This window comes from Fomitopsis serialis (genome assembly GCF_022376445.1).
Source record: "Fomitopsis serialis strain Sig1Antser10 chromosome Unknown B0H18scaffold_3, whole genome shotgun sequence".
Lineage (NCBI taxonomy): Eukaryota > Fungi > Basidiomycota > Agaricomycetes > Polyporales > Fomitopsidaceae > Fomitopsis > Fomitopsis serialis.
This window is the reverse complement of record NW_025954963.1, coordinates 704,699-726,405: the sequence shown is the minus strand read 5'-3', so window position 1 is coordinate 726,405 and position 21,707 is coordinate 704,699. Positions and strand designations below refer to the sequence as shown.

The 21,707-nt window shown below is 53.2% G+C and overlaps 8 protein-coding genes and 2 non-coding genes across 10 annotated transcripts; 5 read left to right on the top strand and 5 right to left on the bottom strand.

The window, feature by feature from the left end:
- Nucleotides 1-62: 62 nt before the first annotated feature.
- B0H18DRAFT_1113745 (DHS-like NAD/FAD-binding domain-containing protein) lies at nt 63-1,585 on the top strand (the record flags this gene model as incomplete). The annotated part of the gene is made up of 7 exons (XM_048033003.1): nt 63-176; nt 260-269; nt 341-388; nt 440-447; nt 495-573; nt 634-950; nt 1,013-1,585. 7 exons carry the CDS (start codon nt 63-65, stop codon nt 1,583-1,585), a joined length of 1,149 nt encoding a protein of 382 aa, XP_047899705.1.
- Nucleotides 1,586-1,692: 107 nt separating this feature from the next.
- Nucleotides 1,693-2,996, bottom strand: B0H18DRAFT_868005 (alpha/beta-hydrolase; the record flags this gene model as incomplete). Its single annotated transcript, XM_048039909.1, has 3 exons — nt 1,693-2,340; nt 2,391-2,704; nt 2,783-2,996. The coding sequence occupies 3 exons, from the start codon at nt 2,994-2,996 to the stop codon at nt 1,693-1,695; spliced, it is 1,176 nt and encodes a 391-aa protein (XP_047899704.1).
- Nucleotides 2,997-3,219: 223 nt separating this feature from the next.
- Nucleotides 3,220-6,423, top strand: B0H18DRAFT_867892 (uncharacterized protein; the record flags this gene model as incomplete). The annotated part of the gene is made up of 18 exons (XM_048039893.1): nt 3,220-3,327; nt 3,379-3,448; nt 3,501-3,578; nt 3,627-3,691; nt 3,742-3,821; nt 3,885-4,294; nt 4,350-4,428; nt 4,490-4,556; nt 4,609-4,664; nt 4,720-4,863; nt 4,922-5,088; nt 5,142-5,281; nt 5,344-5,466; nt 5,528-5,613; nt 5,666-5,835; nt 5,890-6,063; nt 6,111-6,187; nt 6,244-6,423. 18 exons carry the CDS (start codon nt 3,220-3,222, stop codon nt 6,421-6,423), a joined length of 2,274 nt encoding a protein of 757 aa, XP_047899703.1.
- Nucleotides 6,424-8,294: 1,871 nt separating this feature from the next.
- Nucleotides 8,295-8,393, bottom strand: B0H18DRAFT_t17. The gene has a single exon. It is a non-coding gene; the product is annotated as a tRNA-Thr (tRNA).
- A 392-nt stretch (nt 8,394-8,785) lies between these two features.
- B0H18DRAFT_973470 (uncharacterized protein) lies at nt 8,786-9,051 on the top strand. The gene has a single exon (XM_048043932.1). The coding sequence runs from the start codon at nt 8,865-8,867 to the stop codon at nt 9,045-9,047; it is 183 nt and encodes a 60-aa protein (XP_047899702.1). The 5' UTR covers nt 8,786-8,864; the 3' UTR covers nt 9,048-9,051.
- Nucleotides 9,052-9,992: 941 nt separating this feature from the next.
- B0H18DRAFT_1081974 (uncharacterized protein) lies at nt 9,993-11,633 on the top strand (the record flags this gene model as incomplete). The annotated part of the gene is given in 6 exon segments (XM_048031465.1): nt 9,993-10,065; nt 10,150-10,480; nt 10,542-10,905; nt 10,962-11,204; nt 11,224-11,392; nt 11,446-11,633. The coding sequence occupies 6 exon segments, from the start codon at nt 9,993-9,995 to the stop codon at nt 11,631-11,633; spliced, it is 1,368 nt and encodes a 455-aa protein (XP_047899701.1).
- Nucleotides 11,634-11,761: 128 nt separating this feature from the next.
- B0H18DRAFT_1113741 (uncharacterized protein) lies at nt 11,762-12,892 on the bottom strand (the record flags this gene model as incomplete). The annotated part of the gene is made up of 2 exons (XM_048033002.1): nt 11,762-12,572; nt 12,627-12,892. The coding sequence occupies 2 exons, from the start codon at nt 12,890-12,892 to the stop codon at nt 11,762-11,764; spliced, it is 1,077 nt and encodes a 358-aa protein (XP_047899700.1).
- Nucleotides 12,893-13,095: 203 nt separating this feature from the next.
- B0H18DRAFT_868061 (trafficking protein Mon1-domain-containing protein) lies at nt 13,096-16,538 on the top strand (the record flags this gene model as incomplete). The annotated part of the gene is made up of 13 exons (XM_048039918.1): nt 13,096-13,510; nt 13,685-13,706; nt 13,803-13,985; nt 14,038-14,302; nt 14,354-14,435; nt 14,486-14,640; nt 14,710-14,841; nt 14,894-15,078; nt 15,142-15,253; nt 15,304-15,435; nt 16,113-16,267; nt 16,329-16,418; nt 16,475-16,538. The coding sequence occupies 13 exons, from the start codon at nt 13,096-13,098 to the stop codon at nt 16,536-16,538; spliced, it is 1,992 nt and encodes a 663-aa protein (XP_047899699.1).
- Nucleotides 16,539-17,038: 500 nt separating this feature from the next.
- B0H18DRAFT_t16 lies at nt 17,039-17,110 on the bottom strand. The gene has a single exon. It is a non-coding gene; the product is annotated as a tRNA-Glu (tRNA).
- A 1,683-nt stretch (nt 17,111-18,793) lies between these two features.
- B0H18DRAFT_1081970 (SMAD/FHA domain-containing protein) lies at nt 18,794-19,880 on the bottom strand (the record flags this gene model as incomplete). The annotated part of the gene is made up of 6 exons (XM_048031464.1): nt 18,794-18,852; nt 18,911-19,005; nt 19,058-19,109; nt 19,166-19,276; nt 19,336-19,599; nt 19,658-19,880. 6 exons carry the CDS (start codon nt 19,878-19,880, stop codon nt 18,794-18,796), a joined length of 804 nt encoding a protein of 267 aa, XP_047899698.1.
- Nucleotides 19,881-21,707: the final 1,827 nt, after the last annotated feature.

The window sequence follows — 21,707 nt, the reverse complement described above, 5'->3', positions numbered from 1 at the left end:
TGCAATTGTAGCGTCTCCCGCAACGCTTGCTATCTTCTGTCTGACTACCACGTTCGTCGACTATGGGTGCTGAGCAGTCAAAGTATGAAGGTCCACCCGAGGTGCTTGAGGCCAGGGATCTGGCCTCGGTAGCGAAGTACATGAAATCGTCCGCGTGTAAGAACGTGTTCACGATGGTGAGCGATCGATTTACCAGCGCTCATGAAGCGGTTATGACGTCCTTGGAATATGTCTGCTAACTTCGGTGCTTCCTGGCCAGCTCGGAGCGGGTGAGTAGTCTACAGGGTGTAGGCAGGAAGCGCGATCCTCAAATTTGTCGTGCGTACGTCTGTGTTGGCAGGTATCAGCACATCGGCTGGTATTCCCGACTTCAGGTCGCCAGAGACAGGTATGCAATGATGTCATGCTTTTCGGTAGTATGTCACTGACCCTTGTATAGGTCTCTATGTAAGTCTTGCAATCTGAGAAAATAGGCATGACTCAATGCCTGGCAGGCAAATCTTGCTCGCCTCAACCTCCCTCATCCGGAGGCCGTTTTTGAGATTAACTACTTCCGCGACAATCCCAGAGCCTGTAAGCTACGGCCTTGGGCAAAATCTCTCCGAAAGCCTGACTCGAACGCCTTTCTTTCAGTCTATACGCTCGCTCATGATTTGCTTCCCGGACGCTTCCGGCCCACGGCGACGCACTCTTTCGTCCGCCTTCTCAACGACCACAAGTTTCTACATACATGCTTCACACAGAACATCGATACTCTGGAGCGGCGCGCCGGCGTCCCAGGGAACAAGATCGTTGAGGCCCATGGGAGTTTCGCTAGTCAGCACTGTATCGAGTGCAGCACCGAATACGACGGCGAGAAGATGCGACAGGCCCTCAAGACAGGCGAGATTGCGAGATGTCCAGAGTGCGACGGCTTAGTGAAGCCGGATATTGTCTTCTTCGGAGAAGCAGTAAGCAGTCAAGGTTCTAGTAATACGCTTGCTTTAAGGTACTAACGTATAATTCTTCACAGCTCCCTCAGCTCTTCCACCAATCGGTCCCGAACCTCCGCAACGCTGATCTACTCTTCGTGATCGGCACCTCGCTCACAGTCCAGCCTTTCGCCTCCCTCGCTTCTCTTGTCCCAGCTCACTGCCCGCGCGTCTTGATCAATCTCGACCCAGTGGGTGACTTTGGGAATCGATCAGACGACGTCATCTGTCTAGGCAGATGTGACGAGGTAGTGCGCGATCTCTGCAAGGAGCTGGGCTGGGGCGACGAACTAGAGGCGGCGTGGAAAGAGACAGAACACAGCCTGGACGACTTCGGCGAGGAGGGACTACCGGAGAAAGGCCCTGGACCGACTGTGGCGGAAGAAGAGAAGCAACTCGAGGAAGATGTGGAAGAGATTACTGAGAGGTTGAACGCAGTGCTTGGCGAGGTCTCAGACAAGGCCTCGCCAGAGACTGAGGGGAATTCACAGTCTCCGATCCTGAATGGGGCTGAAATTCCAGTACTCGAGGACGAACACCAGACTCAAGCTCTCGAGAACCCGGTGCATCAGGAGGCGGCAAGGGATAACAAGGAGACGAAGGAGAAGCTATGATAGACATTGATGAGGAGTCAGCGGATATATTACGTGCATGCAACTCTGTGTCTTTGTATGGCTCGGATGCGCGTGCGGATATCCTCTACTGCTCTGTTGAAGATTAATCACGGTTGAGCCCCTGTGACACCCAGATGGCGAAGGAGGAAGTCGGAGGCTTCGTCAAATAATCCTCCTTCCCCGCCGAACAACCCCTCGGCATCCTGCACATAGTCGAAAGAGTGTTCCTCCCCTTCGACCAATCGGAGCGTAACATCCACGTCTGCGCGCCGTAAAATGGCGTGAAGGTTGCGAGACTCGTCCGCGCGGATAGCCGTGTCAGCTGTGCCATGTACCAGGAAGGTCGCAGGCCAGCGGCGAAGTCCCGTTGTCGATTTCGATATGGAATACTGCGGGAACAAGTGGAGCAGATCGCTTGGAATAAGAGACATCAACATATCGGCGTCCAATTCTCGCCCGGAGTGTGAGGGTGTGTTGGCGGCTCCTTGCAGGGCAGCACTAAGGCTCGGTTCATGGTGGCCCGTGTAATAGTCCAGGTAGGTGCCTAGCTGGAAGTATAAGCGCGCGAGCTGCATACGTGGATTAGCAGGATAGCCCGGCGTTGGCGAGGAAGGTGGATGATAAGCTAACGGAGAGTTCGCAGTGGCAGGTAGACGGCGACAGGCGGGGTACAGATACTCAGAGAAGCGTGCCGGGTCAAGAAGTTCGCGCCCGCGAAAGAAGACTTCCTGCTTTGGCATGAAGTAGTGGGTTGTCTGCCGCGTCGTTGGTCAATGGAGCTGGTGCACGGATTTTATGTACCTACCAGCATATCGCCGCCCATACCGTACATAGAGAGGATGACCTTTGGGCTCGGCACCGCGTGCATTGCAGCGAGATATGCGCATAGTCCTCCAGAACTTGTTCCGACGACAGCAATGCGTCCCGGGTCGATCTGGAATATAGGAGTAGTGATTTCGGCATTGTGACCGTTGTTTCTTTGCAAGAGATGGCCATTCAGTTCGCGCAATACAAAGTGAAAAGCGTCTTGAACATCCGTTAGGATGTCATGTCCGGTAGAAGGCGGTGCAAGGCGGTACTCGACGGAAGCGAATGCACACCCTGCGGCAGTCATTCGCCCTTCATAGAGAAGTCAGACGACATTCACACACATAATCTACAGAGCTATACGTCTACACAGCGAAGTGCAATACGTACTATAAAGCCAGTGCGGAAACCAGCTGTTCCTGTTGCCAACGGTCAAGCCACCACCGTGGAAGTAGACTACGATTGGACAGCTGGAACCGTCTGCCGTGTATGATGGACGATGACAGGATGGGGAGTACACGTCCATCAAGAGGTTTATTCCGTCCACCGCCTTGAAGGCAAACGTCGACGATCCGTTCGTCTGTTGATCACTTGCGTTGGACATCATGGCGATTGGGAGAACGAGAGGCACACGCCGATCTGGAGATCTCAGAAGACGATAAGTATGTGGGGAAAGACGCGTGGCACGTGATGAGACGCGACTTGCTTGCTTACCGCCACCACGACGCGTCCCGCTACTCCTTCGCGCCGCAGCCTCTGGACTGACACTCTTCAGGACAGCAATTAGATGCCACTGTGTAGCACCTGTCCATTTCTGTGACCTTACAATGGCGACAGAGGCTCTTCAGCGCCAAATAGCTGGCAAATGGCACAACTCCTTCGCCCGTCTCAACCGAGACCGGGAGGGCATCATGGGCTTGCTTGGATTCAGCGAGGTGTGGTCGGACACCCGTACAATTGCTTGCTGAAACCAATGATACGGCAAGGCGTGGACACTTGCGACAGACTTCCTGCACCCGCGCGATCTCAGTGATCCCAGTGCAAACAAGGAATGGGGTAGGTCCAACGCGCTCTGTTGACCATGCTTCCGCTAACGTATGGGACGTAGACATGGCTGAAGTTAGGGTAGCAGTTGAGACCTTGAGCAGGTCCAAGATGCTTCCCTTATTGCTCGAGAATTTCCTCGGTGCGTGATCTTCTCACCTCTGATGTTGGTTCTCACGTCTGGTATCAGAGGACATGCGCAAACAGCAGCATCTCATCGCCCGTGACGTACAACAATTCATGTGTCAATATGAGGTGGGCTTTCTGGGCCTTGTGAACGCGATAATCGTCCTGACAGCAAACAGGGAACAGAGGATATTCGCCATATCGCGTGTCTGATCTACCGCCTAATAGAATGGTACAGAGCATGGGTGCCCATATCCGAGTGAGTGAGCAGATTTTCGCTATACTGACATAGTGTATCCTTCGCTCTGATGCGCTCCCACAGACTAGGCCACACAATCTTATCCGCATACACCCTTACTTTTCAGACCCACGTCTACTCTGCTCTCCCGCCCTCTTTCTCCCGCGGCTTTAAGCAGCTCGTCAACGCTACGTTTGATCTTGCGCAGTCCTCCACTGCACCAGCTTGGCTGCCGCCGACGCCACCCGCGCTGCAGTCTCCAGTACCTCACCCACGACCCGACCTCTCGCTTTGGAATGCGTTCGAACAGCTGGGCTTACTTGATCGCCACGAATCTCTCATATCGAGTGTGTGTTATGAACACATCGAAGCACACATCCTGGAAACATGTACAAGACGGTGGAGCGAGAGAATGCTGCAGCCTCTCAGAGAATGGATGACCAACAAGATTGTGCCGTGGATGGTCATGCCGTATGCAAGAGGCGCAAGGTCAGGTCAGTAGTTTTCACTTTCACAGTGAGCATGAAATCATATAAATTTTCCCAATAGCGGAGGAAGCGCGATCAATGCTACAGGGAGTCGGCTCGAGATTTGATTTTCACGTATGCAAAACACTGAGCGACCTTCGGTGAGTCGCCGTTAGTGTGCCTCGTATTTTGCTGCCTCATATTGACAAAGACATGCTGAAGCACGAAGGAAATCTTCGACATCATCATAGACTTTCCAGATTCCCAGCCCGCCCTCGAAGACCTCAAAGTGAGTACTCCCTTGCAAGTATGGTAGCTGGTACATCTCAGACTGCTCGTAGGAGTGTCTTCAACGTGTGGACCAGCGTTCGCAACTCGTGCAGACGCTGCGGAAAGCGTGAGTATAATTGTGTTGCATGCTCAGTGGTCTGATGCCGACCTGTCATTGACAGTAACAAGAAACGTCTCCTTCATCCTGGCGCAGACACCAAGGACATACTCATGCAATACGTCTCGATCATCCGCTGTCTTCGCCTGGTTGACCCTCCTGGCGTACTGTTGTTCAAGGTCGCGGATCCTATTCGCCGTTATCTGAGGTAAGACATACCGCTTCAAGCTGATGTGTTGCCTGCTCAAATATATCGGACTGTACAGAGGGCGACCCGATACAATCCGCTGCATTGTTGCGAGTCTTGTCGGTGACGGCGAGAGCGGCGACTCCCTCGTGGATGAAAATGAACCGATTCAACCGCTGCAGCAGATGCAAGTCGAAGATTATACGGACCCTAGCTGGGAACCCGAGCCGATCGATGCAGGACCTGGTGAAACAATGTGTATTCATGCGCCCCCAACATTCGTTGAAACATATAGACAGACTTCCGCGCGAACAAGCCGAGCGACGTCATCAGCACGCTCGTCAGCATTTACGATTCAAAAGACTTGTTTGTGCGCGAGCTGCAGGTGCTGCTCGCCCAGCGGCTTCTCGCGATCACGGATGGAAATTTCGACCGTGAGGTGCGTGAATTGATCTTTTGCGATGCTATTCCGGGTCTTATACATACCGTTGACGGTCGCAGCGGCGGAATATCGAGATTCTAAAGATCCGGTTCGGCGAGGCCGCCCTGCAAGTGTGCGAGGTCATGCTACGGGACATGACCGAATCCAAGCGGACAGACCAGCATGTGCAGTCCCAGAAAAACGTCAGGATGCAAAATCATATCGTAATATGGCTCATCATGCTGAGAGTCAAATCACGTACAGATGATTCTCCATCCGACCATCATCTCGCGACATTTCTGGCCGCCATTGCAGGCCGGCAAGTTCATCATGCCTGGACAGTTCAAGGAGTACGCTGCCAGAAGTTCCCCGCGTCCATCGTGCATTCATGTGAATTCGTAGGATCCAAGACAACTATGCTCGAGAATTCCATGCGTTCAAGCAAGACAAGAAGCTGCGCTGGCTCCCTCACCTGGGTACAATTCACCTTGAGATTGAGCTCCAAGATCGCACTATTCCTGCCGATGTCCCGCCCTTGGAGGCCGCATTTATCGAGCTGTTCTCCGAAAAGGGTGCGTCCATCATTGGTCATTCTTCGTGTCGGCTCTGAATCTTCCTTTTTATAGATACATGGACGGTGGACGAACTGATCGCCCGTGTGGGTACGGTGGATAGGCCGGCGACCCTGAAGGCACTCACAACATGGGTTGACATGGGGGTCCTAAAGGAGGAAGTGCTGAATCAGTACAAGCTGCTGGAGGTGGCTCAAGATGAGGCTTCTGCAGCACTGCCCAGGCCAGGTAGGCTCATCTTCACTGCATATTGCCATTTTCTAATGATATTGCAGCTCGGATGATAGAAGAAATGCCGGCTACCTTGACAGTGGACCAGCAGCAAGCAGAGCAAATGAGGGTCTTTTGGAAGGTATGGAATTTGTCTCTGTTCTTGGCATGTGGAAATTCATGCAATGCTACCTCCAGTTCATCGAAGGCATGCTCACGAATTTGGGAGCACTGCCTCTTGACCGGATACAAACAATGTTGAAATTTGCACCGGCCTATGATCGGACTATTGAGCAACTCGGGGCATTCATGGAAGCAGCAAGGCGGGAGGGATTGGTAACTGTGACCAATGGTATGTGGAAGTTGAGCAGGAGCTGATGCATCTTGAATTGTATACCTTGAGTATGTAGCATTATATGGCCATGAGCCATGTCTACTACCCTGGGGTGTCACTTACTGCCAACAATTGCTGACTCGAAATGCCGCCAAGAGGGGCGGCGCTACCTTGCTCGCGCAGGGCTTTGGAAGGGGACATCGACAAATACAGTAACATTTGAAAGGTAACAAGGCTTCTGAACGTACAAAAATTGAGGACACTGCTATTGTACAAGACAGAATTGATATGGAGAGGTCGGGTGCGCGAGTCGAAATAAGCACAATAATATGAGCATAGTCCAGATATGAATAACGCAGCTTCGACTAGGCATCAGGGAAAGCGATTCCCTCGAAATTCGACCTGCATCTCACCGGCGGTCATTTACGATCCCAGTGGCTCAGGAAACGTCGCGCGCGATCCAGTGTCTCACGGCATGAGATTGTTGCTCAGCCCGATGATCGGATCAAGATCCCGCGCGCGGGCCGTGCTTTCAGTCTCGCAGACCCAGCGCAGACCCGGTACATATTGGAAGTGCCAGACATTTATGAACATACTGGGTGCCAAATAGAGCTTGGCGAGCCTACCTCGACGAAGGGTGTAGCCCCCGCGGTGCACGTTGATGGGAAACTGCCAGGGAATCATTCGCCTCCTCAGCTACAGTCCACATTCATTGTTGCCAATGTTGGAATCTCCGGGTGAGTGCCCGAATGCCAACACACCACACAGCAGCGTGATGTTGCTGTACCTGCCATATGGTACCTCACCATTGAATACGGACTGCTAAGGCAGTTCAACTCATTGGCGGCGCCTGTATCTACACTTCGCACGTTTGCCTCCCTGCGCCAGCGAGGATGAGACAAACTGCGCGAGTTCTTTGAATGTTTTCCGTGCACGCTCGCTCTGCTCACGCAAATTTTCCTGCTGCCAGTACTTGGCCACTGGTGCTTGGCACTGCTTGCTCTGACAATCCACACCATGTTTGTGAGCTATCCGCCAGCCAATTGGCCCTCTTCGTCATTCGGACTCGTCTCGAGTGCGTGTGTGTGTCGAGGCAAAGCCACTGAGCACGTGAGAATGGGATGTTCCAGCCATCTGGGTCTGAGATTGCGGATCACTATTGCTCATGCCTGAGACAATGGATTGGCGTTGATCATTCCTGAGACTGTGTCTCACCTATGATCCTCGAACTCATACATGGCACCAAACGAGCAAAATGTGGCATACACTTTTCCTGATTAGTAACCTCCATAACTTAAATTGGTCCTCGATGGAGAAGCGGAATATCGTACAGATGCAGACTTAGAGTGCCGCTGCACCAGCGCTTGTATTCGCAGGCTAATGCAGGAAGACAGACACTGCATTGTACCCGGCAAAACTTCTGTGAGGCGCCTGAAAATTGGCACAAAGTACGTTGAGTGCTATAAAATGCTCCTGAATCACTTCACTTTGCTTAGAAAATCATGCCCCGTGCACTGTTCAGGCATGCAGGTCGCAGTAGCAGCCGCATTTAACAGGCGCTTGCGGGTATTACCTTACAAGGTAACTGCCACCACCGTTGCCCGGTGTTAGCGCGAAATGAATAATTCTCGTTCATTGAACACTGTTATGCATGGTCATACATCATGTACTCATTTACCTGTAGTTGTTTTCCACAAATAAACTCTTCATAAGTGTGAAACTGTCTGACACTCTGAATATTTGGTGTTGATGTGCCTGCTCATACGGTATCGCTGCTCACGCATGTGACATTGACAACAGCCACAAACAAGTGTTCAGGCACCCGGCAACAATTACAGACGAGAGAGCCTTGCTCTAGCGAGCAAGGGACTCGCATGTGGGTGGACAGTGGCAAAAAGAAAACTTTCAAAAACATTGCCCATTGGCTGGATTGAACAACCGACCTCACCATTGCGGAAAGCTGTACAGGGCTGGCTCCTACGAGTGGCGCGCTCTACCACTGAGCTAAACAGGCATGGTAGCAAAATACCAGTACAATATCATGTCCTACCAAAGTGAGGAAGTTCTGATTCAGAGGACCAGTGGTGAGTATCATGATGATGATATTAGTCTCTGTCGGGTCTCTGAACCTCACAAACCGATTCCATTGCCCGTCCATTACTATACGAGTGTCGTCAACCCGTGGCTTTGCCACGGGCTGACGGGGCTGTTCTTTCATTCGCTGCTTCATGTTGCCCATAAGGTTGCAATGCTTGGGCCTGCCAGACCTGGGCTTCGCCACAGGTCTGGTGGCAGTTCTTTCATTCTGTGCTCCATGTTACCCCTAAGGTTACATGCTTGAGCCTGCCAGACCTGGGCTTCGCCACAGGTCTGGCGGCGGGTTTTCATTCACTGCTTCATGTTACTTTTAAGATTACATACTTGGGCTGGCAGCAGCTGGATCATTCAATGCTATGTGTTGCCCTTGTGGTTACATTTTGATTCAATGTTTCCCGGCCTGCAGTACACTCTCCTGTGTATACATTTGTCTTGTGATTTTATAATCTGCTGCAGGGCATTTCTTCCATATTACCTCTGTTTTTCCCATTATTTCCCAGTATTGATGTGTCCTGTTTCCCCAGTACTGATATTAGTCTGGTTCATTCAATGCCATGTGTTGCCCTTGTGATCACATCTTTATTCAATATTTCCCGGCCTGTGGTACATTTTCATTGATATCTCTGTCTTCTTCAAGTTGGTGTTGGTATTACTGCTGTGTTTCCCATTATTTCCTGGTACTTATTGATGTGTCCTGTTTTCCCGGTACCAATCTTCCTTATTTTCCCGGTATTGAAGTCTCATTTCCCAGGGCTGATTTCGACTATTTACCCTGTGTTGATATCCCAGTGCTGAGCTGTCCTACTTCCCAGCACTGAGTTGTATTTTTCTTCCCATCACTCAGGCTTCCCATTTATAACCTATTTGTATTTTTTTCTACTCATGTTTCCGTCACTTCCCCCCATTTCACGCGGAAATTCAGCCTCGGGGACACCTCGGGCTGGCTCGCGCAGGCGCCCGCGGGCGGAAGACGCCGGGAGCTTATGGGAGGAGGGTGCGCCACATGAGGCCACGCGGCGAACGTGGACGCCACGCGAGCATACGCGAAAACCACGCGAGTTACGCGCGCCACATCGACACCGCCGTCGCACTCCTTATAGATAAAACGCAGGTATAAACTACTGTACAATCCCCTCGAACGGGACGCAGGTCTGGGTGGCGCATTTTAACGCCCACAGTTGTACAGACCGGCGTCCGCCGCGTCTTAGCACGTTGTTTGCTTGTTGCGGTTAATAAATGCTGAGTTCATCATCATCATCATCTGTCGGGTCTCTGAACTTGCCATGCGGCCACGAAGGTTGGTGCTATCGACATTTGGCTGATGAGACAGCCTACGCAACTGTCTATGTGCGAAATGCAGTTGCCAATGGCTTTGGGTCCCGCGCTCCCGCCACAGGGGCGTGGTGGAGGCGCGCATGTCTCCGCCGCGCCGCAAGTGCACACGCATTGTATGTACTTGATGGCATGATATCGATACTCTGGAGGCTCCACGTTTCTATTTTGTGCAGCCAAGACGATGATCATCAGGGGAGACTTTGTGCATTGTCCTCGTCTCGGAGAGCTTCTGGTCCTACATGATCAAGTACTCGGTACGTCGGTTACCTTAGTCACTATGCATACACATCTGAATGGCTCACTGTCTGCATCGCTTCTGTCAGTCGTCGGTCCCACAGGCTTCATAGAGCATCTGGGAGCCGCGCATACCCAAGAATCTCAGGAAATCCTGAACGATGCGTCGGAACCTCCGATCGTGCTAGAACGAGGCACCTTCCTCGTGCCGACTTTCTGTGACTTGCATTTGCATGCACCACAGTTTCTCTACCAAGGGACAGGCCTCCATCTCCCCCTGATGGAATGGCTAAACGAGTACGCTTTCAAGGCGGAAGAAAGCTTGGATGCGGATCCAATACTGGCAGAACGTGTTTATACGCGACTGACAGAAAGACTGATAGAGAATGGCACTGGAGCTGTTCTGCTGTTCGGAACGATCAAAGTCGACACAAAGTGAGCCGCTGTTCCGTTCTTACGGCCATGCGTTCAGACTCACCATACGCATGCATCGCAGTCTCATCCTCGCGAGAGTGATGCAGCGAGCAGGGATCAGAGCGTTTGTGGGCAAACTCTCCATGGACATGTCCTCGCGCCCAACATACGTCGAGCCATCCGTCTCAGGAGCTCTCTCGTCGGTGATTTCGTTCGTCAGCTCATGTCGTGGCATGGTCGCGCATCTGCCTGTACACGAACGCCTGGTGGAACCTGTCCTCACGCCTCGCTTTGTACCTACGTGCTCGGATGCTTTGTTGCGAAGCCTGGGCGAACTCGCCTCTGCGAAGAACCTTCGTGTCCAGAGTCATATGGCAGAGGCCCACGATCAAGTGGACTACGTCCGTCGAGAACGCGGCAAGTCCGATGTGGAGATATTCGCGCAAGTAAAGAGTCTGCATAGCCTCCTGCTGGGCCGCGTATGATAACACTGCGATCAAAGTCCCGTCTGCTCACACCACGCACCGTCCAAGCACATTGTACATTCCTCGACTCACCCTCGTTAGTCAACGTCGCAAAATCCGGCGCAGCAATCGCGCATTGTCCACTTTCCAACGCGTACTTCTCCGCGAGGCCGTTCCGTCTACGGGAGGCACTTAATGTTGGCGCAAAAGTAGGACTGGGAACTGACATCGCCGGTGGGTATGACATCGACATCATGGGGTGTATGCGACAGGCTGTCACAGTCTCGCGGATGCGTGAAGGACAGGATCATAGCCGTCGCTGAGGATCGGCAGGGATACGATGGAGGGCCCCTTGCCATTGACTGGAAAGAGGCTCTGTATCTTGCTACTCGTGGTGGCGCGATTGCATTAGACCTACCAACCGGTACCGGCGCATTTGCTGTCGGAGCACCCTTCGATGCCCAGTGTAGTAAGCCTCTTCAGCCTCGAAGCGTTGCACGTACATTGAGACCGTCTCCACAGTCCAGCTCTTCGATTCCAAATCAAGCTCTGGTATCGGGCCTCTCGATTTCTTCGAAGGTCCGCATCCAACGCAACTTACCTTGGACGTCATCGAAAAGTGGTGGTGCCTAGGAGATATGCGAAACCGGCTTGCGGTGTGGATCCAGGGTAAACAGCTATGGGGCAAGAAGCTGGGTGGCAGTGTCTGAAAATGATATGCGTTGTATCAATACAGAGTTACACTTCGATATAGACAAACTCCCATAGCGAGCAACCACTGATGTTACATGGAGAGCAAAAACGGATCCCGTCGACCAATGGAAATGAGTAACTTATGCTACCTCTTCCCCTCTCTCCGTGTGTCTGGCCTGCTGGCAGGTGACGTCGCCCCGCCGTTGGGCCCGCGATCATCGCTCGTGCCGAGGTCGACCGTCTGCAGCTCTTCCCAGCTCGGCAGACCGACAACCCCAGGAAGTTCGTCCCACGCCTTCTGTCTCGCCTCGAAGACCTTGTCGCGAAAGGCTTTTCGACAGGGCGTGCAAACGGTAGAGTCGTTATCGAGTTGGTCCACTGCCTGGACCATGAAGTGCAGCGGCCCCGTCCTGAGCATCCATGCATACGACAGGTTTAGCGCGAGCCGCCGAAAGGCCTTCGTGCATACACCTCGCTCTCTTTCACATGTACTGCATTGCTCCTGTTGACTGCAGACGCCGCGTGTGAAGTTGAGGAGTGTGTCGATCCTATGCTGAAACATGAGGGTGTAGTCCTTCATGTCTTGAGCCGACAGCTCAGATGATGGACGTGATGGATGCTCGACTAGCAACTTCGGGTGGTCGCAGCGCAGGATATCGGGGAGAGGGTAGAGGGAGAGGAAATACAAGGCGGAGGGAATCAGGACGGTGGCATGAGATTCCCTAGCCAGATTGAGGACATGCAGGGGATGGACGTATGGATAGGTCGTGCCATTGACGAGAGGTGCCCGAATGGCTTGTTCCACCATGTGGTCATGCCCGCGCAATGTGTAACTCCACGTCTGGGCGAGGAAGCGTATAGCCTGTGTGCGGAGATGCGCGATGAAGTATTTGGTTGAAAGGCGCAAGATGCCCACGACGTAGAAGAAGTCTTCAACGCTACCATCCTGAAACGACCTGAGACACGCCGTCAACTTCTGGACATCGCCGCGAAACAAGCACACGACTCACGCGCCGTCGTACAAGGCTTTGATCAGGCTGCTGAGCTCCTCTGGTAGATCATACATCCTGACAAGCTGGCAGCCGTCGACTCGGTCCACGTCTGCTTGCGTCGGAGGCGGCAGCTCGAACATCGACTGGAAGATCTCCGAGTGCCGAGCCAGCATGCCGCGATGGACCTTGAACGCGACATTGGACGCGTCGGCGAGCAAGACGATGTTGCCGTCGTCGAACCATGGCTCCCCGCGTTCAAGAGACGACGACGGCGGGACTGTCATGTCCGGCGACGGCAGCTTGAGGAGTACGAGGAGATGGTTGCATGGTGGTACGGTGGTGGCGGTGAAGAACGAGTCTGTGCTCTGGGCGTCTCGCCATACTCGCTGCTTGCTCGCTACCACCCATGATCATTACCCTCAGCTCGTTGCAAGCCACGCCTGGCACAGCACTCCTATTCTAGCCGCCCCGTACACCCGTACACAACATGTCTGGGCCGGGCACGCCGCGCTCGAGGACCCCCTCGCGGGTGGGAACGCCAATACCCGGCCTCTCGCGCCTGACCCCACCGTCTGTCCGACCAGCACCGCTCATTTCTTCGAGGGTCTATAGCCATGGCAGCACTTCGACTGTGCCTACCCCAGTCTTGGATCTAGCTCCTATAGATATACTGGCACATGACCCGCACGAGGGTGCTTCGAGCTCAGCATCATCCTTTCTGAACCTCGAGGCACCCACTCCCGAAATGCTTGTAACAACTCCAGAGGCCGAGGTAGTAACGATCGCTAGTGATCAAAGCAGTGTGAGCGGACGAACTGCGACTCGTCCCACAGAGGAGAACTCAAAACAGCGACTACGGGACCAATTGAGACGTACATTGAGCAGGAAGGAGTCCTTCGGCGGTAAGTAACGTCCGCCCCCCGGAGCGCATGCATTGACATGTCGAAGACCTTCAGAGGCGTAGTCGTAGCCGTCATGGCAAAGGCAAGGAGGTTGACCTTCGCGAATTATCTCATTCCGCAGGTACATGCGTTTCCCGAGAGATAACTGTGACATCGCTGAGTTGTGCTTCACAGCGGACACGTATCCTCCTAGACAGTACTTCGTTCTCACCGAGGCCGGGAAGCCGGTTTTCATCAGGTGATGCGATTCGCAACCACAGGTCACCCCGTATATTGATTGCTCGCCTCTAAGTCGCCGAGATCAGGACGAGTCTGACGGGCTGACGTCCACGATAGGAATCATGCAAGCCCTTATATCCGTCTTTCTCGATGACGGGGACAAGATCCGTTGCATCAACGCTGGGAAGACGCGCATAACCTTCCTCCTGCGGTCTCCACTCTATTATGTATGTGTGTCCTCATGGGGCGAGCCTGAGTCTGTGGTGAGTGGCCCCAGTGGCAAACTCAGTGCTGCGCTAATGTTGGAGAAGCAAGACGCGCTTCCATCTTGAATACCTGCACCTGCAGATCCTCAGTGTCGTGTCTGCTGAGCAACTTCGCCGTATGTTCGAGCGTCGGACGAACTTCGATTTGCGCCGTCTCCTGAGCGGTGCTGAGCCATTCCTCTACTCGTTGTTGTCGCGATTAGAATGGGACCTAGCCATGGCGACGTCCTCTTTGCAATGCCTCAAGGTCGAACCTATGCTTCGCAAGAGTGTCGCTGACGTACTCGTACCAACGTCTAAGATTAAGGTAGAACGCAGCCTCCATCTTTCTGTGTTCTTTGTGCTCACGATGCAATAGGACATCTTGTACATGCTCTTGATCGCCCAGGAACGTATCATCACGCTAGTCAGGCCCAAGAAACACTCTATTCATCCGTCAGGTATGACTCGCCCCTAAATTGATCCAACATCTTCTGACCCAGCACAACAGACTTGCACGTCCTCGTGAACACTGTCTACGCTCCATCTATCATCAACTCCTCTGCATCTGCTTCATGGCTACCGATCTGCTTGCCCAAGTTCAACTCGTCTGCGTTCGTGAACGCCTACGTCATGTTTCTGAGGAGGGACGCGGACAAGACACCGGTAACCCCGTCGTTTCCTACAACATCGCCCAGCAGCCAGAGCAGCGACTTGATCAGCGAAGGTGGCCAGAACTCGGAGACTGCCAGCAAGAGCGACAGAGCGAGCGTCCTCGAGAAGGCTGCGCCTGAGATTGGTTTAGTCTGCGTCAGTGGTAGTGCCGATTTCGAGGCCGTCAGAAACTGGTGCGACACTGTCTCTCGGGTAAGCGTCACATCACAGTGCATTTATTCTCGGCATTGACCTTCGCTTGCAGCGTCTGACACAAGACGGGCTGTTGCAAGCGCTTTCAGACGCCATCGACCGCGGCGACACAGAGTACTCGGTGGCAGACCTCGGCATACCAGGTCTTCGTCACTTTGTTTACAAGTCTAGGTCGCATGTACAGGTGACATTGCCGCTATATGAGGATCCGTACGATGATTTGAACGAGAAGCGGAGGTAAGTAAGATTCCTGTCGGCGATGCACTGTGTTCGCTCGAGCTGATTCATCCCAACCTACAGACTCATTACACTCTACGAGGCGTTGTACGATCACATTCACGCGAAATCGGGTCAAGGCAGCACCCTGAAGCTGCAGTATATACGCACAGAGAAAGAGAGCGTTATGGGCTGGGTAGGTTGCACATGATGCTTTGCAATTCGGAGCTGACAGATCGCATGTAGATCACGCAGCCGTTCGAGCTCTACCTCGCGCTTTCTCCGCTCTTACCGAAGAGCGCGATAGTGAATGCGGCAAACTCGGTAGCACGATGGGTACAGAAGGAAGAGAGACGGTTATTCCTTAGAGATGCGCCTGTCTTCTAGACATTCTACCTGGATCTGTGGGTTCGACGTACAATATGTATCGCGTGATGATAAGGACATCCTTCCGTTCGAGCAACAGCGGCAGCAACAGAAGACGTGGAGGCTTGCCTACCGGTGTATGGCATGGTTTATCGAGTGGTGAAAGACGAGGACATCTCCTTAATTACATCAAGCTTGAGTTGCAGACTAGCAGTCTCGGAGTTGCTTGATACCGGCCCTGGCAAAGAGTTATCTACTTCACTGAGTAAATTTGTCGGTTACGAGCCTGTTTGGCAACAAAATCATTGGTAACATCGAGGTCACCGTAGGGCGGCGAATCGTTCGTCACACCGATGTGGTCGTTCTTGCCATAGTACGCAGAATCCAGACATTTGTCCCTGTTGCGGCAAGATAACGATCTGCTCACGGCTGCCACGTGATGATCCGAGGCAGGGGAAATTGTGCCAGCTTGCTTGCGTTCTCTCGTGTTTCCGCATTCGTGTCAAACTCGACATATCCTTTTCTGGTCTTCCCCGCTCACCAGTATGTCCAGCTGGCTAGGGCTCAAGCCCATCTGTCTGGTTCCTCGCGTCTGCCGCACGCTGGTCAACAAGGCCGCCCTCCGACCTGTGCCTCCGATCAGAGGTACCGGAGAGACCCTTTCCTGTCCAGACCGTCACTGACTGCAGTTCGATCTTACAGGCTCCATTGCATCACCACAGGACTTCCTGAAAGCAATCGGAAGGTCTGCAGACACGAAGGTCACGGCAGAGTCCTGGGAAGACCTCTGGAAATTTGATCGTATACGGCTCAAGGAGGCGGGGTTAGAAACCAAGGACCGAAGGTGTGCAGAGTCTTCCTACGTGTTCCGCATATAGATTGGATTGCGGCTTCTTTCTATGTAGATATGTCCTCTGGTGTATGGGCAAATACCGCCTAGGAGAGGACCCTTCTGACTTCTCGCACCCACCAAAACCCAGGAAGAAGATTCGAGGGTACGTCGTCCCGCTTACTCTGACAATAACACACAGTTTCACGAATATCTCCATAGACATGGCCCAGCAGTGCAGAATGGAAAGCGGATTAGGTCGAAGCGGCGCCAGAGTGGACGTTAATCGCTGGAACCTACAGTATAGGAATTGCGGGGGTCTTCAGGAATTCTGCATTTGCTATACTGTGCTGTTGATTCCCCACACATTGCGACACCCTGCCTTATATCGACTATGCGCTCTCATCCAAATGATGATTCATTAGTCAAAGCACTTGTTGAGATATCGTATTTAGCATAGTCTTAGATAAGACAGGGCTCACGCACAACCATCCAGCGTGACGCCTGTGACCGGCCTTCGGAGTAGCCATACGAGGCAGGTATCGCACTCAAACAGGCAGCTGAGCGGCTATTGCTCTTACACTCGTAAACCTATAGAAAACTTCGTGTTTACGATGGCTGGAAATCTGCTCGCACAGTTCTGTCCGCATTTCAAATCTGCAGATTACTGTGCGAAGGAATATTTTTATAACGACTGATTGAAGCCTCCATTAGCTTAGCGCGCCATTGTCACGCAAGCTGGATGGTTGTGCGTGAGGCCTGTCTTATGAGGTAGCAAAAAACCAACTCCGATACGGGGAATCGAACCCCGAGCTACCGCGTGAAAGGCGGTAATGTTAGCCGTTACACCATATCGGACTATTTTTGTAGTGCATCAATACAATCTTGATCGCAGTCAACTACTCCAGGGAAGATTCACACCAGACGAGTCATTCTAGCATTATATTTGTGCGCTGTATTTCGTATTGCTGAGATATAGACCGATATATAGATGTTGGTAAGTTAATTGCAGTGCAACATAGCCCGTGTCTCTCATCGAGGCGTTGTGTGCCTCGTTCACGCGTTGAGGATCTTCGCATTTGAAGACAAGTCATGAATCCTGTGCCGTTCTTGTGAGAAGCAGCACTGAACCCCGATGGTCCAGGTCTTCTATCCGGACCTTTGCCTTATCTGGCAAGATACTCAAAGACGCATGAAGGAGCACTGGTATTCACCTCATGGTCACCTCGAGGTAGGTTTTTAAACGAGCCGGTATTCAATATCGAACGTGACCGCCGAGATCTAACGAGTGATCAGTTCTGCTTCGAGGTGTCGTCGAGGCGCGAGCCTGCCGTGCCACTCTGTGGACCTGAGTGGCGACACTTGGATAGTACGGCCCTCCTGATATAAACGGCTTCCCGTTCGCAACATGTAGCACCTCGACACATTTGTTCAAGCATGCCGAACGAACCCCCCTTCCCCTCAGGTCCGTCTTGCGACTCAGCACAGGGCGCTTGTCGCGCCACAGTCAATGTAGAGACGAAGGCAATAGTCACTAAGTACGCACACACGCACCTCTACTTCCCCTGTGCCTCTCAACCTATAGGTCTCTGTCTGCCGCGTGTGACAGCCGAAAGTCCGATGTGGGATCGGACGCGTGCGACATGCACCGCGAGACGCCGCAGTCTCTACTGTTGCTCGAGAACCAAGCCGGTGTTGTGCAAGCAGGCGTTGGCTCGGAGATACTGCCGCCTCTCGAATCAAGTAGCCTTTTGAAGACACTGCCACTCCTGCCAGCAGTGGAAACGCGCCGCGCTCAAGCACCTGCAGAGGTATGCAACGTAAGTAGACGCATCATCACAGTGGGGCTCAAATCATTCACGACCGTGCACGGAAGGCTTCGACTCATTTGGCGTCGTTAACCACGCCGGGACTAGTGGCGCAGGCACCGATGGCCCCGCCGAATGCTCCCAAAGTTGCATGCCTACAATTGCCTTCGCAGTCACCGAGCCCAGAGACAGGTGCAGCCACAGAGTTGACGATACTGGCGCCTCAGCCCCAGCATCACACCAGCGTCGCCCGCGCCGGCTTTCTTGCCCAGAATCACGATACCGATGATCCTACCACGCCGCGCGAGGGTTGCTTGGACAGACACGGTGTCAATTACCAGCAAAATGGACGGAAGCGGTGACACGGTCGGCCAGCTTACGCCTGAATCACACTTATTCGCTATCTAGAGCCGGTCAGTTTTACTCGATCTGAAGTAAGTGATTTGCTTACGAGTGCTAATCACTAGTAGATGTGCAAAACGTCGTTTGAAGCCGATCTGCTTCGCAGTTTGTTTGATGTCTGTTGTGCGCACTTGATACAAAATCACCAAATGGCACGGACGGGAGTGCATACAGCGTACGATCGAAATATACATCATTTTTCGCCCATACCTCGTGAACGGAGGCAAGGTGCGATAGAGATAGCACTGAGTACCGTTATCTGAGAGCACAGGCAGGCGTATCAGCCTTCTACAGTCATAGAGGCATGTGACGTCGCAGGCAGATCTTGCATTCATGTAGCTTCATCGTGCAAGAGTACATATTCTCGTTGCGATTCGCCGAATTTTATCACTGAAGAAAAGGAGTGCCTACTTGAGTTAGAGTTCGCGGATTGACATCTGAAACGCACCGTCACTAAGCTTGAGCTCGTAGTATCGTGATTCTGGTATCTGCTCATCGTTGACCTGAGTACCATTTGTTGACTCTAGGTCAATGATGAAGGGCCTGTGCGACTACATGAGCGCGGCAGGAGACTACGCAGCATACAAAGACCTACTTCACGACATTCTTGACATCACCAAACTCATTCTTCTCGTGAACCTGTCGGACTGCATGACAATTGAGGACCGGTACTGGATAGCCCGACAGGAATTCTTCAACGTACATTGGATTACAGCGTGTTGTTTCGAGCAGGACGGGTGTTCGATGGCCAAGTCTGCTACTGCACGGTCTCGGCCAATCAAGTACGCACTCTGCCTATGGATGTGCAGCACATCTGACATGGACGAAGGAATAAGTCCACCATGGGTGCAATGAAAGATGAGTCACACTTACCCACTTGCTCCTTCCCCTTGAAGACGTACAGCCTCCAGCCTACTGTAGGTTTGCGCGCCTCGGGAGGTTCGTGATATTTGAGTACTGTGCTGGTGCCATCCACAAGCTTGACGGTTTTGGTCGCTGCGGCTAGTAGTCCTGAAGGGTTGAAGTTCGGTTTAGCCTTGTCTTCCGGCGAGTCTTCACGCTTCGAAGCAGAGCGGGAGCGGTCCTTCGAGTTCCGCGCGCGAGGCGAAGCTGACCGACGCGGAGGACCAGGGCGTGCTCACGGTTGTTGTCCTGTACACGAATCGGTCTCTGTCTCTGTCTCTGTCCGACGGACGGTCCCGATCCGCCCTGTAGCGACCATCGCGTTCGTCGTCTCGGTCGCGTCGATTGCGGCTATCCCTGTCATACTCCGGCCTCCGGTAGTCTTCAACGCGTGTGTTCCGCCGTTCATCTTCCCTACGTCTCTGTCTGTCATGGCCGTCTCGGTCGTCGTAGCGATCTCTGTAACGAGGACCTGAGCCGTATGGTCGATCGGGTGATACAGAGGTTCTCGCCATGCTCGCGCTACTAGGCCACTGAGGGACTACTGACGATAGGTTTCAAGTTTCGCTCGCTATGAGTAGACCAAGATAGTTCGAGAACAGAGAGTGGATTACTAGTCGACGATGTACCAGGTGAAGCACGCAGCCGTGGACGCTTGGTTGAAACAAGGTTGCAGCGCTGAATGTTTGAACGCTCAGACAAGTAGGCGCCCAACAAACCAACTTGCACGCCAAGGCGCTAAATACTCGACATGTCGTGAACACCGTGACAACTTGAACATGTCCAAGGCTTGATGTGTCTCACTGACCCTATCACGGACAGTACATGGCCCATGTAACCTCCGCCAGGGTACGGTGGGTCGTTCGTTGGTGATGGTGGACAAGCGAGAGTGGCATTCGGTTCACTGGCACACATACTAGATTACTAGTCTAATGGCGTCGAGCCCGTCCAACTACCTTGCGATGTGACCTCGTTTTAGCACTGACACCATGCCAAATGCACACGCTGACTGGCCACGTATACGCTTCCCAGCCTACATACCTGCCCTGTCCCAAGGCACCCACAGATTTGGCGCGAGTTGGTTTCCCCTCGCACTCGCATAGAACGACGCGAGGGTACTCATCCCGAGGACCACGTAAAGGTCCGCGCCCGGACGGACACCACACACGTGCAAGCGTCCGCCCGCCCTCGGGGCCTCTTGAAGGCTTTTGATGCGGCCACACTTGCGGCGCTTGACGTCTTGCGCGTGGACAACCTTCCTGAAGTTCATGCAGCTACGCTTGCAGCGCTTGACGATGACCTCCGTTGAAGCAGCCCCCTCTTCCAGCGCTTGACGTCGGCCCATGCTGGCGCAGCCCTCGCTTCCGGCGTTTGACCCTTGGAAGCCTGGGGGGTTGACGCAGCTCAACTTGCAGCGCTTGACGATGGTCCGCATTGAGGCAGCCATCTTGCAGCGTTTGACGACGGCCCACCTTGATGTTAGTCCGTTTGGGACGCTTGACCCTTGCGTCCTCTCCCGCCGCGATTTGAGGCAGCCATACTTGTGGCGACTGACGACGACCTCGTTGAAGCAGCCCCTTTGCGGCGCTTGACTTTGAAGAAGATCGCACTAGAGGCAGCTCGGTTTGCAGCACTTGACCCATGCGTCTTCGCCTATTGCGACTTGAGGCTGCCCAACTTACGGCACTTCACAACGACCCGAGCGCCTTGAGGCAGCTGTACTTGAGGCGATTTCACTCCTAATGCTGCAGGCAGCGGTTGACATGAGTAGGTGCCAACACAATCGACGGCTGACCAACGTACCATCGGCGACTTCAAGCACGTCGCTAACGAGCACCAATGCTATTTGTTGCAGCATTTGACTGCCTCACGGGACATGACTCTGTGATTGTCGATTGGTGAACGGGCAATAACGTGAGTGACAGACATGCGCACCATACATGGGGTCGCCCAGGCTTGCCGCAGTCCCGACGCTGGTCTCAGGCACCCGACGACACTACGAGCACACGACACAGTGGTATGGCACAGGGAAACAAACACACAGGATAAAGACGAGCGAGCGACAGAGAGGAGAGAACGACCAAGAGAGAGCTCAACGACCCGTTCTTACTAAGTGGGCGGACTTGCGGCTGTCGGTGAGGGCTGACAACAGATGTGGCGTCCAACTCGGACAGAATTCGCGGCTGACGCGCAAAGAGGCGTCGAGATGGCTGCGTATGCTTCATATAAGTGAGTACACACTTTCAAATCGGAGGCGGATAACTTACGTTGATGTGTGGCGTTCAAGTTGGTGGTAAATACTGCTGGCGCACTAGGAGAAGAGCCAGCGAGCCCTATAGCCT